A 13794-nucleotide genomic window follows, 5' to 3' on the forward strand; every position below is an offset into this window, starting at 1 on the left:
CACGAGCCGATGGCGGCATTTGGGGGGGCCAAGGAAACAAACACAGCGCTCCCCCTCACAGCCCCCGCCCCGCCCTGAGGGAGGAGCGGGCTCTGAGGGGCGGTGCGGGCTCTGAGGGGCGGTGCGGACCCGACGGCCTCAGGAGGCGGGGCCAACACGGACCCGCCCACCGGCTGCTCCACCCCTTGCAGCAGCGATGATTGGCGTTTCTTCTGACCAATCGGATGGGAGGTCTCCGCCCCGGAAGGCTGGAGTGGCAGCTCAGCCAGCCAATAGGAGAAGTTGCTGTGCCTTGCGCGTTCCCGCGGGCGGCGGGGGAAGGTGGCGGCGGGGAAGGTGGCGGCGGCAGCAAGATGGCGGTGGCGGGCAAGGGAGTTGTGTCGGCCGCCGTGAAGCCGATCTTCAGCCGGGACCTGGGCGAGGCGAAGCGGCGCGTCAGGGAGCTGTATCGGGCCTGGTACCGCGAGGTGCCCAACACGGGTGGGTGAGGGACTCGGGGCCTGCCGCGGGGGCTCAAGGTCGGAACGGCCTTAATGACATTGGGTGAAGCCGGCGGGCATCGCATGAACGAGTGACCGTGTAGCGATTTGTAGGTTGCACGTTGCCGGTGGAACAAGTGCACAGCGACGTGGATGATCGCAGTAGATGTTGTGTTTCTCTTAGTGCACCTGTACCAGCTGGACATCACGGTGAAACAGGGGCGTAACAAGGTGCGGGAGATGTTCATGAAGAATGCTCACGTTACGGATCCACGCGTGATAGACATGCTGGTTATTAAGGTACAAACAGCTATTCCTGAGTTGTTGAAGCTGCAAAGAATGTGGGTGATTGGTGGTGTGACGGAGGAGAGGGACAACTCTGTACCAGTCTGTCTGTGGAGTGTTGTCTCTTGCAGTTGGATTGGTTTATCTGTGTCAGCAAACCTGTTGATAAGGGATGAGGCTGCTTTAGAATTCAGCAAGTGTATGTCAAGCAAAGCAGCAGTTAAAATACTGAGTTTGTTGTTTATTTTTGTTGCTTGCTTGCTTTTCTTAACAACAACAGTCAAAGAAAGGGAAAAATAGGTGCTGCTTACTGGTTTACTATTAAAAATGAACTTTCTACCCTCTACAGTACTTCCTTGGATTGGAAAATGGTTTTCTTCGCTGATTCTGAAACACATAGTACAGCGTCAGTAGTTGGTGGGAGGCTGGTTTTGGGTGGCAGAACACTCCAACTCTGTAACACATCTGTAGCCTGGTGTTACAGGCCTGAGAGACCTGTCTGCTTCAAAGCAATAATCAGCACACCAGGCTTCAAAGTGCGTCTGAGCAACAGTAACTGACCTCTGCAGCTCCAGTGCATTATTAGAAAGCTTCCAACCAAGGATTGCCATGCTCACCTGTTTTGTTTCTTGCATTTTGAGACAATTATTCTGTCCTTATATGATGAAAAAATCTGGAAGCAGAATCCTAGATAGTATGGGAGGTGACAATTCCAGGCAGTCTCATTTTGCTCTGTGCTACCATCCTACAAAACCGTTACAAAAGATTGGAGTCATGGAGAAGGTGCATATCTCTTTGGTGGTGATACTGGTGCAAAGCACTTGGCAGCAGTTAATGTTACAGCGAACATGTTGCTGTTCACCCAAATTCAGTAGAGGTGCTCGAAAGTTAGAAATGTTGTGTAGAATTTTATGGGAGGTGCTGGTCATGAGAGAAACAAAGCAGGCTTTAAGAAGGGGACAGAGTCTCTTGCCTGTTTCACAGGGCTGGGAAGCTCTGCTGCAGAGACATCAACTTAAGTCCCAAGGCAGGAACAGTATATTTGTGTCACAGTGTAGGTGATGTATGCAGGCTGTAGGAGTACAGAACTGTCGATGCAGCTATTTTTTACTTAGGTGTTTCTAAGTGCATTCAAATAACTTTCACAGTGCTGTGTGGTTGGACTTGGGCTCTAACTTGAGAACTAGTCTAAAATTCTTGTCTGTGTGCAGGGCAAAATGGAGCTTCAAGAAACCATTCACGTCTGGAAGCAGAGGACTCACGTCATGAGGTACTTCCACGAGACGGAAACCCCGCAACCTAAAGACTTTCTGTCCAAATTCTATGCGGGCCACAATCCCTGAGAAACTGACTCTGTGTCTTCTTGCCTTATATTACAAATAAAGTTCTATACAATAGAAAAAAAAAATCCATACAAAGAGATTCTCTGGCATCCTAGGAGCCTAATGAGTAGGTGAATCCAGAGCATGTGCAAGTGATTATGATCTGTTTGAAGAGCTGTAATTTCCTAGTTTTACCAGTGTGTATTTTCAGGGATGGCATTTGTCCCATCACTTGTCCTGGGGCGTCTGCTGAATAACCACAGCACAACCTGGCTGTGGGGCTTTGTGCTTAGCCTACAGCCACATCTGTAGATGTTAGCTCTGTGAGGAAAAGAGCAGGCCTTCAGAAAAGCCACCGTAGTCACAGAAATATTCTTGTGCTTGAGGCTCATCTGTAGGTTCATCTGTATTCATGCACTGTCTTGCAATTTCATGCTATGACTTTGTTGACCTTGTGTTTTTTATTGGATGTCAGTCTCCTTAGTTCCTCACAGAGAATATATAAAATCCAATAGGCAAATAAAGCCTTGTGCTTTAAAACATCAGCAGAGTTCATTTCTCTGCTGTAAAATGAAATCACCTGAAAAAGGGGGGATTGTACTGTTTTCTAGAATAGGAAGGGTCTGTAAGGGCTTCTGAAGTTTAGCAGGAGATGGTGTCCTACCATCACCTCCTCCACTGAATCAAGAATTAGTAGCTCCCTTTGGAGAAGGGTAAGGAAAATTTATTCTTTCACCAGTCAGAACAGGTTTTCAGCAGATAACTTGGTGCTGGAGCTCCCCCAGATGTGACTAGCACTGGGTGTTTGTAGTACACTCTAACTTCTTTTTATCCAGCCTAAATAAACTTTTTATCCAGCCTTTATAAATACTGGAGCTTTCTTCCCCTTATGAGGACTGTAACACAGCACTCGTCAGGGATGTGTACATAGGTACCTTGAGGCTTCAGGGGTGGCATGTTTTTAAGGACAGGGTTGACACAGTCAGGAGGGGCCCAGGACAGACTGTGGGATAAAGCAGTGAAAAGGATTTGGGCAGCAGGTAAGACAGCAGCAGGTACATGTTTGGCTCTCAAGAGCAGCTGAACTGGAATAACCACTTCTCAAGTGGCTTTGGGGAAGAAGGGGGCAAGTCAGATCCCAAGTGACTTAAGAACCTGACAGCTGCCTTCAGCTACAGCTCTTAGGTTTCCTCAGATTACAGGCTCCCTTTTTTCTCTGTAGCCATGCTGCAGAGTTATTGAGCTAACATTAAAAGCTGTGCCAAAGAATAAGGGAGCAAATGTGGCTGTTGGAACTATACACCCTGCCCAATGTGTGCAACATTAAAAGTAACTTTTCAACAGCAACACCAATAAGGAAGGGAAAAAGTGGGCAGTCAAGAGAAGAGGCCAGATCTAGTGACCAGAAACCATGAGACACTGGGGCAATGCTGGCTTAAGAAAAATAAATAATTGACCGACCTGTTTCAGTTTGAGAAAACAGCTGGTCTGATGCAACTAAAGATACTCTTCCTGTGCCATAGCAGCAGAGAAGACCTTCTAAGTCTATTATACAAGGATTTAAATGCAATAGTAAGCACTTCTATGAAAAGAGGAGTTGAAGTTCACAAACCGTTAAGAAAACAAGTATGTTAGGGCTCTTTCAGAAGGAAGTACTGAACTACCTAGGAAATAACAGATACCTGGAGCCAGTGTTCATTTGCCACTTGTGATCTCAACTTTTGCCAAAGCCACTCAAAGTTTTAACTCTGTGATGATAATACTGTATTTAATCTTCAGTGAGGTGAAGTTAATGATGCAGCCCCTATCAGATACAGCTGCTAGGTTGTTGAACCACAGTGCCCTTGTCAATGTGCACTCCATTCTTTTATGGGGCTGTGTTGTGGGGCTGCTGCTTCCCCTAGGATGTCCTGTAGATCAGTACTGAGTTACTGAAAGGACTCAAAAAATAAGTATGAGAGCCTTCCTACTGAAACAGATATACAGATGTAGAAGGGTTAAGACAGAAATGGTAGGATACAGACAAATAATGTATAAAAACAGAAGACCAAAGTTGTACATGTCAATCTCTTGATCTTTAATTAAGTGTTTCCCATGTTGCTAATTAAAGGTAACCCAAGCAGTCCTTGATGAGGTGAGTGTGTGTGTGCAAGGATGCAGGGCCTATCGAGCACTTCCTTCAACCCTGATCTACAGATTTCCATCGTACAGAGATGCAGGACACTCACTGGCAAAAGGGGATACAAAGCCCCCTGTCCCGTTTAGGAAGGACAAAACACAGGTGACAGATGTTAGAACCATTGTTTTGTCAATGGCTTTTTCCCTTCTGTTCTTCTGTTCCAGTGCTGAAAATAGAAAAACAAGCTGTTACTCTTCAGATACACTACTGAGCTGCAGTCTGTATCCTCCTCCCAAAACTACAGAAGATGAGGTTTACATAAAGGGAGTTTCCAACAGGCCAGTGCAGTCTTTGCAATCTTTTAAGTCTTAGTTGTTAGCTGCACAATGCATGCTGGAAAACCCCCTTACAACTGGAATACATCCACCAAACTGATTATAAAGCAACACTGTTTACAAGAACTTCTCTAAAACAGTTTCTTTGTTCTATAAAGAATCAAATACACCCAAACTCAAATCTTTACACAAGGGCAAGCCAAACAGAATAACATAAAATGGTAGAAAGTGTAGCATATAAAGGTGCAGATACAGGTGAACTTATTTCCACTCTCTACAGTGAGTCTGAATGGTCCAACTACTCCAGAGATAAGTGCTGTAACACCCACCAGACAGTTTGTTCTGACAGGTTTTCGAATTCTCTTAAATTGTTCACCTATATCAGAATTTCAGACAATAAGTGATTCTGTTTTATAAGAGTCATTCTGTGAATTAGGAGACTTCTAAACAGGTAAACAAGTAGAACAAAATCACAGAATCATTTGGGTTGGAAAAGACCTTCAAGTTCATTGAGTCCCAACTGCTAATCCAGTGCTGCCAAGTCCACTGTTAAACCATGTCCTTACGTGCCTCATCTACATCTCGTTTAAATATCTCCAGGGCAGGTGACTCCACCACTTCCCTGGGCAGCCTGTTCCAATGCTGGACAACCCTTTCCATGAAGAAATGTTTCCTAGTATCCAATCTAAACCTTCACTAGCACGACCTGAGGCTATTTCCTCTTGTCTTATTGTTTGTTACTTGGGAAAAGAGACTGAACCCTACCTCGCTAGAGCCTCCTTTCAGGTAGTTGTAGAGAGTGATAAGTTCTCCCCCGAGCCTTCTTTTCACCAGGCTAAACATCCTCAGCTCTCTCCGTCACTGCTCATAAGATGTGTGCTTCAGACCCTTCACCAGCTCTGTTGTCCTTCTTTGGATGTGTAATGTAGTAACACTGAAGTCTCTCTGTTGTCTGCGGTACAGACCCTCACTGACTACAGTTTATTTTTGATTCAGCTGACAAGATCTAAAACACCATCAGTTTTTCCAGTCTCTAAGAAATGTATGGTGTAGGGATTGCACAGACACCAGTCTGGCCTACTCTGGTATAAAACAAAAAAGTTCATAGCCAAAGGCAAATCTGTCCATGTTAACTACAAGTGTGTCTTTTAAGCTGTTGCTGGCTGTATTTCCTTGTCTGAGATTCTCCTCCCTGCCCCAAGCCAAACGGGAAGCACAAATAATTAGACTGCTGGTGCAGTTTATGACATACCCTTTAATCATCGTCATCGTCATCCTCTGGGACAAAGATATCATGTTCTTCAAGTAAGGCTGCAAAGTTCTTACTGATCTGAGTACCAACATACAGGAAAGGGATCACGACGCTGAACACTCTGAGGAGGCCGAAGGGCGTCTGCAAGGAGTCGATTGCAAAAGGTGGATCTTTACAGTCAAGCAAGTCACACTCTGGCTGAACCGGCGCACTCCCGGCTCCACAGGCGCGCGGACGGCCCGGGAAGCGGCGGGAAGAACACTTTGCGTCCCTAGTGCCAAGCCCCGGTCACCGCATCGCGCTTTTTTGTAGCATTGGAATATTATAAACACTCCCGCACCAGCGAGCGGGGAGCCCGGAGCAGGGAATACCCGTAGCTTAGGAAGGGGGGCGGCCGCCGGTGCCAAAGGGCAGCGCGTAGGCGGGTGGTGCTCTCCCCCTTAGGCCGCAGCGCTGCCCGGCTCGGGGGGACTCGGGGGACACGGGCCAGGTCAGCCCCGTCCGCTCGGGGGGACGCGGGGCTACTCCCGCCTCCCTCCTGCGTCCCCGCCCACAGCCGCCCCGCTCATTGGCCCAGCCGCTGTCACTCACCCCGCTGCCCGGCCCACAGCAGCTGCGCCCGCACCGCTTGGCCACCGCCGCCGCCCGTGGCTGCCGCCTCCGCCCGCTCGCCCCTCACTCACCTTAACTGGCTTGGGCAAAATGGCGCCGCTGCGGGTGACGATGGCGCCCCGGGAGGGCACCAGCCGCACGACCGGGGCCCGGCACGGCTCGCCCCAGCCCGCACGGCCCGAGCGAGCCACGGTCGCCGCCAGGAGCCGCCCGGCTGCCGCTGCCATCGTCCCGCCTGCCCCCAGCCACGGCCGAGCCCAGGCGTCACCTGGGATCTCGCGAGGCTTGTGGGGAGGCGGTGAGATCGGCGCTGCGCGTGCGCGGAGCGAGACCTCTCGCCCCCCCCCGTCCTTTTTCCCCGCCGGGGTGGGGGCGGCTCTCGGCGCCCCCGCGGGGAAAGGGGGCCCGGGCGGGCTCCTGCCGCCTCCCGGTAAGGGGAAAACCGGCCCGGGCGGGAATGGCCGGGCCCTGCACACACGCCCGGGGGCTTCACGGCTCCATTGGCAGCGCACGGGCTACAAATCAAACCGGTTTATTCGGCTTCACGGCATAAAATACAAACTAAACAATGTAATGAGATGCGTAGTACAAGTTCCGCGTGTAAAACAAACTAAACAATGTAATGCAATGTATAGTACAAGTTCCGCGTGTAAAAACAAAAGGCGCATGCAAAACCGCCTCCTAAAAAGAGGAACACGTCCTACGTAAAACAGAAGCACTCGTAGTGTTTTCCAGGTAATTGTGCGGAGAGAAGACAAGTTTGGTGCTGGTGAAAGATGCCCCCGTGCATTTCAGTGGGGGTTTTTCAGCTTCTCTGCACAGGCACCCGAGAGGTGAGATTGAGGGGTCGTTCCCCCAGGCACTATTAGTGCAGTAGCTACTGTAACACAGAATGTCTGGTCTTGGTCATCATTGTCCACCACGTGGCTAAGAGTGGCCACGGGTAAAACCTTCAGGTTACTCTTCACCTGGACTCAGTGGAAAACACAACAGTTTTACAAAAAAAAGATGTGCAGAAATAATATATCACAGGCTCAAATCTGAAATGCCAGCCTCAGAAAAATGTAAGGATTTAATCAACTATCTTAGCGGGATTGGGAGCCCTTCTTGGCATAGCTTACACAGGACATGTCAGAATTGCCATTCCTCTTTCAATTTCTTTTAAATTTTAGCACTTTTCTCTCATCGCTTGTGCACTAAAGAAAACTCTTAGAAAAGGATCTTACTTCAGTACTTCAAGAAAAGTACCCATTCAACTTCAGTGTTCAGCTTCCCTTTTGCCAAGGAACCTGTTTTGTGCTGCCCAGACATTCTCTATTTTTAAAAATAAAAAGGGAAAGTGGAGGCAGGAGGTGAAACAGTCCAAACCTGAATGACTGGAGAAAAACCCTGGGGTGACAATCAGTCTTATTTTGCTGTCGGGGACAATGTGCAGTGAAAACTCTGCCTTTCCTGTAACAATCTCTGCCTGCAGAAAGACAGCTTGCCTGCTCCATTAGCCAGCTGAATGTTCAACCTCAGGAAGCTGAAATCCTGACCTCCTGCCTGGGAGCTGCTTCAAAGGCACTGCCAGCACAACCAATCAGCTGGGCTGGCTTGATAGCCTCCATCTCCGAGGTGGCAGTGGAGCACTCAGGTGCTTCTTGCCTAATGAAGCAAGTGCCAGTGGTCATTAAAAAACTCCCATAGAAATTTGGGCATGGCTGCAATTATGGCCCTTTTCACTCAGAAAAGGGCCAACCCTGCTATGACAGCAGGATGGTGAGGAAACCCTTATCAAGTGCATCCAAAATCACGCAGTGCTTTGGAGACCTAGCAAAGGCCCAGGCATGGATGGCTGGGCCAAGCACAAACTGGATCAGGATTCAGCCGTTTTCTTGTCAGCACTGCAGAATAAGACACAAAATTACTCCAAACGCAATCAGACGGAAAGCAGAGCGCAGCGCCTCATTTGCAGGATTTGGGATTTAGTTGGGATATATGCTAACGCAAAGGTAGGTAGTGTGGAAATTGTGCCATTTGAATGGAACAGATTAAAGCATTAAACATAAGCTCTTTAGTAGTGTTACGAGCACAATCCTGGCTTATTAAAACAAACTAAGCTTCTTAAAAGTGAAACTGCCCTTAAATGAATAATACTGTCTCAGTTCCAGTTCTGACAGAACTGGCTTTGTTAATTTATTTTTCCTTTCAAGTCGCTCCCAGTTCTTGTGTCTCATGTAGGAACTGCCACTACAGTTTGATTTGTTTTGGAAGTTCAGTCTTTACTGTCAAACTGCCTTATGTTAATCTGAGACATCAGGAATATTCTCTCTGTATTACATAAAGAAAAAAAAATAACCACAGGAAAATGCTTGACAAATTTGACCTTGGTGCTAAAATACCCATGCTCAGAGCAAGGAGGCACCAGGTAGTGCAATCCCCTGATACTGCTGCCCTGGCATGGGAAAGGGGACACATTTGCAGCCAGGAATGCTGCAGCACTGAACTCTTCAAGCAGCAGGGTAGGGAGGCAGGAAATGGCCCCTACGTCCAACCAGCTGAGCTGCTGATGAAGCCAGGGCCTTGCCCCACGGCCACCTGCTCCTGATTTTTCTGAACTGTTTTCACAAAAGCAGAACAAAAATAATCCTCCCAAACTTGAAGACCCTTACTGTGAAGTAATACAGCCACGAACTGGAGAGGACTGGATTGCATTACTCGCAAGTGAAGGTTACACTTTCACTGCCCAAAGTCATTTGTAAGATCTAATTTAAGATCTGATTTCCTCTAATATACCATCAAGCTATAATTAGGCAGGAGGCTGGAGGCTCATCATCCAACACTACCAGAGATATATTTTAAAAGGCACCAATAGTTAATAAAACTAATTTGATTTCTGCATTGGCTATCTCTACTGGCTATTGCAAAGTAGGAAGTCAAATGTGTTTTAAGTCCAGAAAGGTTCCAGTCAGTCATGACCTGAAATGGGCTTTTGCTTTCCTAGCAAAGCTCTTTAATAAAAAAGACAATAAAAACAGGTTTAGATGGGAACACTTTTAGATGGGAAGCATGCAACTAGATAAGGGAGATTTTTAAACCCCATCCCAAGGGTGTTTTAGTTCCTGGACTTGGCACCCACCTACTTGTACTGTGTGCCTTGTGGCCAAGGTTTCTGACCTACTGATGGACAAGTCTGTTTCCATAGTGAGGTGACAGGCATGCCTCCCTGCAGCCCTCCCAGCCCGCTGGGAGGATAGGATGTGCTGCAGAGATCAGCCAAGCAATGCTGACATGAAATCAGAGGGAAGTGCTGGCAGGCCAGGTGCAGGCTTGGTAGAAGACAGCAATATGGCTTTGACGCTGCAGAGGCAAGCCCAGACACTGCCAACACCCGTAAGTCACTCCCACTCCTTCACTTGTCCTCCTGAGACCAGCCCTCTCTTCCTCCCTCTCCTGCAAAGCCTCTCCTCCAACTGTGCAGCGCTGCCAGGAGCTGGGCAGAGCCACAACACTACGAGAGGCTGTGCAGGAGTGTGGCTCTGCACACCCTCTTGGGCAAGCAGCCCGACGAGCTGATGGAGCCCTATATGGCACTTTGCAGGGGCTGTGGTCTGAGCAAAGGCTGAGAAATTTACTCCTGGCCAGGCAAAGAGGCTTTAGCAACCCTGTTTTGGAACAGGGAAACCTTGAGCCAGAGATATTAACAGGTTACCACTTGACAGAGTCCAGATCAGCCCTGGGGAGCTCCTGGTGTCCTCACTGTGGCTTCAGGCCAAGCTCTGTGTCTCCATTTCAGGCTTGCTGTTGAGTATGAGCACCCAAAGAGACAGTTGCAAGACCATGATATCCACATCCTGAAGGATTTAGCTGCGAGAAGTGTTAGTGCAGATGAAAGTAAAAAAGCAATGCAAGAGTCCCAGCTGCTGGGCCAGCAACAGCTGCAGTGGCTCACATGTCCTGTAGTGAGAGGCACAAGGCTGGAGGCACGTGCCGGGGCCAGTGGCCTGTCGGAGGCACTTCATAAGAGCCCAGCCTTATCTGCTGCAAAAGAACAAAGGCAGAAGGACTTTGGCACAAGACCATAAACAGTAATAAGCACTGACCAAAAGCAAACTTCCACACTGAGAAACAAAAGAAGTGGTGAAGGAGAAGTAGGGGATGAAACACCTGGAGCATCCACCACGTCAGGACAGCAAGTGGCCAAGCCCATTGGCTGAGGTTCATTGCATACGTGCTGATTTGGGCAGCTCCTATCTCCAGCAGAGAGAGTTTAAATAAAGGTGGCTCCCCTGGTGTTACACACTCTCTGTCTGTATAAAGCCTCATGGAAATGAAATGTGAGGTTTAGGGGAGATTTGAGTCCCTCCCAAGTGAAGCATACACACACCGCACACTCAGCCACTTGTGAGGGCAGGGGGCAAGCAGAGTCCCTCCCTTCACTCTTCCTGCACGTGGGACAGGCTGCTGGGCATCAGCTGGCAGTGACTTGCGTCCTGTGCCCCCAGTTACGGGTGTCCCCTCTTCTGCCTCTCCTGCCACTCCCGTCTGAGCACCGCGATCTCCTGCCCGTACCAGTTGTGCAGCTTGGAGAAGCAGATCGTTTCTGGTGACACTGGGCTCTCCAGCATGGTGGGTGAGAGGCGAGGTGCTGGGGATCCTGTGGTGCTGCCGGCGCCCGAGCGCCGGCGTGGAGGCAGGGGCGGGGGCTTAGTTTGGCCCCCATCATAGTCAGTGCAGGTGGCCCCACTAGCGACGCAACCACCACTACCCCATGTGGAGTAACCATTCTCCAGGGTGGTGGGCTTCTCCTGGAGAGGCAGCAAGGCAGGGTTGGAGAGATGCCTCTTCCTGCCAGAGGAGGAGGACCTCTGTGGAGACTTACGGCAAGCGGCCAAGCTCTTGCAGGCCTCCTCCAGCTGCTTCTCCAGCTCCCTTACCACCAGCCGCATGTAGTCGAAGCTGGCCCGTGAGAGTGCCTTCACCCAGGCCTCCATGGCAGCCTGCCCGTCGGCCACCAGCACATAAGCCCTGGCACCAGCGTCATCAAAGCGGATGGCAAAGGCGAACTCTTCAGCAGCCTCGCACAGCTCCACGGTGCAGCCCTCCAGGACCACCAGGCCCACAGGCTCCCGGCTCTCCCGCTCCTCAAAGTAGAAGAGGAGGTTGCCCTTGAGGACGAACCAGCGGCGCTGGTAGGAGGCGCCATGGTGGTGGGCATGGTGGTGGTGCCGCTCCACCCGCTTGCGCAGGAAGCCGGCATGGTCGGCGGGCGAGTCACAGGTGGCATAGTGGGCCACACTCCGCTCATTCAGCTTCATCGCCCCGCCTAGGAGCAGAGGAAGACAGGGGGAAGAGGTTGTCTTGGTGTGAGGAGCATATCACTGGCCCCACCAGAAGAGGCCTGATCCTGTCCCCAGGGAAAAGCAGCCCCAACTCCAGCAGCATCTAACCCAGCAGCTACCCCTACAAAGGGCAGGCTGGTTCATCGCTGCTGCAAAGAGGAGGTCACTACCAGAGCATCACCATCCAGACACCTGCCTTCTCTGGGAACGCCAACACCGTTGTTTCGTTTCTTATTCCACAAGTGACCTACTTTGCTGGTTTTATATGGGGCACATCAAAGAAATTTGCCTGTCTGCCTGTGAGGCATTAATTTTGCTCTCTATTATAGGGCAGGATAAGGAGAGTGTTTCAGACCCCAGGGCTCTGGAACTTAGATTTCTGCACCGTTTCCCTAATCCCTGTCTCCATGCAGGACCACCCACCCCCACCAGCCCTCCGGGCAGCAGAACTCCCAGCTCCAGCAGGTTCACCAGCAGTGGGGTGCAAGGTGCCATACCAGCTGTGCAGGTCAGACTGCAAACCCTCGCTGTCTTTCTTGGCCAGGCTGCTCCCTCGCCGAGGGTCTCCGAAGCTTCAGCGTGATGAGCCCCATCCTTTGTTGGGGAAAAGGGTGCCAGAAATGGAGTTATGAACAAGAACGGTTTGGGACTGACAGAGCTAAGAGCTGTGTCACTCCCACCCCAGAAAGCCAGGGTCCTCAGTGCAGCCAAGTTGCACTGGAAACCGGGATGGCAAAACTGGGGGAACATGCACTGGCTTCAAAGCCTGAGCCCCATCCCAGCTCAGTGCTCCTGTGGGTTTGTTTTCTGGCTCCTGGGTTTGTTTTGGGTTTCTTAAAAGAAGAAAAGAAATGTTTTGTAGAAGCTGTCACAGCCCCGTTTGTGGAGGCCCTGTGGCAGGCAACTTGGCAAGTCGAGGAGGACAGAGCCTTGAACGACAGAGCCAGCACAGCCTTTGTGGATTGTTCAATTGCAAAAGGATTTCCAACCGCTAAAACTCTACACTTAGAAATATGCAGAAAACAAACCACAGCCACCACTCCCCGGGCAGATTTGGGCGCTAGGAGCTCCCCATTGCTGGCAACATCCAGTATCCCTCCCGAAGCCCTTCTCTATCATCAGGGCTTGTGGGGCACGGCTGAGTACATGGGGGCACGGACCCCAGTTGAAAAACGCACAAGACCCCGATCAGACACATGGAAAGGCTGTTCCCTGGGGGTGCTCTGCCCTGGAGAGCCTCCAGCCTGGCACACTCAGGCTGCGGACAGCCGGGGCGGCCCGGGCCGGCCCTGACGCGAGGGGCTGTGGGGGTCCCACGTGTGCAGTACTGGGCTCTGTCCCTTTGTGTGCGGGCGCACGCCTGTGCAAATGGGGCTGCAAGTCTTTGTCTGTGTGTGTGCCCCTCCGTGTGTGTGTTCGTCCTGTGCCTGCGACCCCGGCGGCCCCGCGCCCGCTCCCGCCCCGCCGCCGCCCTGCCCCGGCCCGGCCCGGCCCCGGAGCCACCTGGCCCTTGCCCAGCGCCTCCCCGCCGACGGCGGGACCCCGACCCCGGCCCCGGCCCGGCTCACCTCCGGCCGCTCCTACTCAGCGGTGCGGGGCAGCCCGGCCCTGCCGCGGCCGGGCGGGGGAGGGCTCCAGTGGCCGCTGGGGCCGTCCCGCCGCGCCGGCAGCACCGCCCCGCCGGCGGGCGCGGGGAAGCGGGGGGGCTGGGGCACCTCAGCCAGACCGGAGCTGTGTCCTCCCCCCGCCTTTCGCTCCGCCCGACACCTCCGCGGGGTCATCACCTGGGGGGGACCTAAACCCTCCCCTCCCAGAGTCACTGTTGGGGTGCAGCAGGCACGGGGGGCGGCGGTGACAGGGTGCCAGCAGGGGGGTGCAGCTGCAGTGGGGTGCAGCACGGCCGGGGTGCGATACTAACAGGGTGCAGCTGGGCGGGGGGGCGATATTAATGGGGTGGCACGGCTGTGGGGTACGACACCGGCGGGGCGCGGTGGCCACGGCCGGGCGGGCGGGAAGGAGGCGTGGGCGGGCGGGCGGTCAGGTGATGCGGGCGGCATCATGTGAGC

At 51.7% G+C, this 13794-nt stretch overlaps 3 protein-coding genes across 3 annotated transcripts; 1 reads left to right on the forward strand and 2 right to left on the reverse strand.

Annotated features, from left to right (window-relative positions):
• Window positions 1-306: 306 nt before the first annotated feature.
• On the forward strand, window positions 307-2945 carry NDUFA6 (NADH:ubiquinone oxidoreductase subunit A6). Its single transcript, XM_069002549.1, has 3 exons — window positions 307-480; window positions 664-779; window positions 1976-2945. The coding sequence occupies exons 1-3, from the start codon at window positions 354-356 to the stop codon at window positions 2105-2107; spliced, it is 375 nt and encodes a 124-aa protein (XP_068858650.1). The 5' UTR covers window positions 307-353; the 3' UTR covers window positions 2108-2945.
• Window positions 2946-4139: 1194 nt separating this feature from the next.
• Window positions 4140-6695, reverse strand: SMDT1 (single-pass membrane protein with aspartate rich tail 1). The gene is made up of 3 exons (XM_069002563.1): window positions 6476-6695; window positions 5793-5933; window positions 4140-4431 (listed from the first exon to the last, which is right to left on the reverse strand). The coding sequence occupies exons 1-2, from the start codon at window positions 6629-6631 to the stop codon at window positions 5796-5798; spliced, it is 294 nt and encodes a 97-aa protein (XP_068858664.1). The 5' UTR covers window positions 6632-6695; the 3' UTR covers window positions 4140-4431; window positions 5793-5795.
• A 225-nt stretch (window positions 6696-6920) lies between these two features.
• PHETA2 (PH domain containing endocytic trafficking adaptor 2) lies at window positions 6921-13612 on the reverse strand. Its single transcript, XM_069002577.1, has 3 exons — window positions 13297-13612; window positions 12226-12322; window positions 6921-11712 (listed from the first exon to the last, which is right to left on the reverse strand). The coding sequence occupies exon 3, from the start codon at window positions 11702-11704 to the stop codon at window positions 10892-10894; it is 813 nt and encodes a 270-aa protein (XP_068858678.1). The 5' UTR covers window positions 11705-11712; window positions 12226-12322; window positions 13297-13612; the 3' UTR covers window positions 6921-10891.
• Between the last annotated feature and the right edge of the window lie 182 nt (window positions 13613-13794).

Source organism: Aphelocoma coerulescens, chromosome 1A (genome assembly GCF_041296385.1).
Source record: "Aphelocoma coerulescens isolate FSJ_1873_10779 chromosome 1A, UR_Acoe_1.0, whole genome shotgun sequence".
In the NCBI taxonomy this organism is placed as follows: domain Eukaryota; kingdom Metazoa; phylum Chordata; class Aves; order Passeriformes; family Corvidae; genus Aphelocoma; species Aphelocoma coerulescens.

Coding starts and splice junctions, on each gene's coding strand:
- SMDT1 (XM_069002563.1), bottom strand. CDS start 6,631: ATGGCAGCGGCAGCCGGGCGGCTCCTGGCGGCGACCGTGGCTCGCTCG. Junction 5,934..6,475: donor TTTTGCCCAAGCCAGTTAAG/GTGAGTGAGGGG, acceptor GACTCCTTGCAG/ACGCCCTTCGGCCTCCTCAG.
- NDUFA6 (XM_069002549.1), top strand. CDS start 354: ATGGCGGTGGCGGGCAAGGGAGTTGTGTCGGCCGCCGTGAAGCCGATC. Junction 481..663: donor CCGCGAGGTGCCCAACACGG/GTGGGTGAGGGA, acceptor TGTTTCTCTTAG/TGCACCTGTACCAGCTGGAC. Junction 780..1,975: donor TAGACATGCTGGTTATTAAG/GTACAAACAGCT, acceptor GTCTGTGTGCAG/GGCAAAATGGAGCTTCAAGA.
- PHETA2 (XM_069002577.1), bottom strand. CDS start 11,704: ATGAAGCTGAATGAGCGGAGTGTGGCCCACTATGCCACCTGTGACTCG.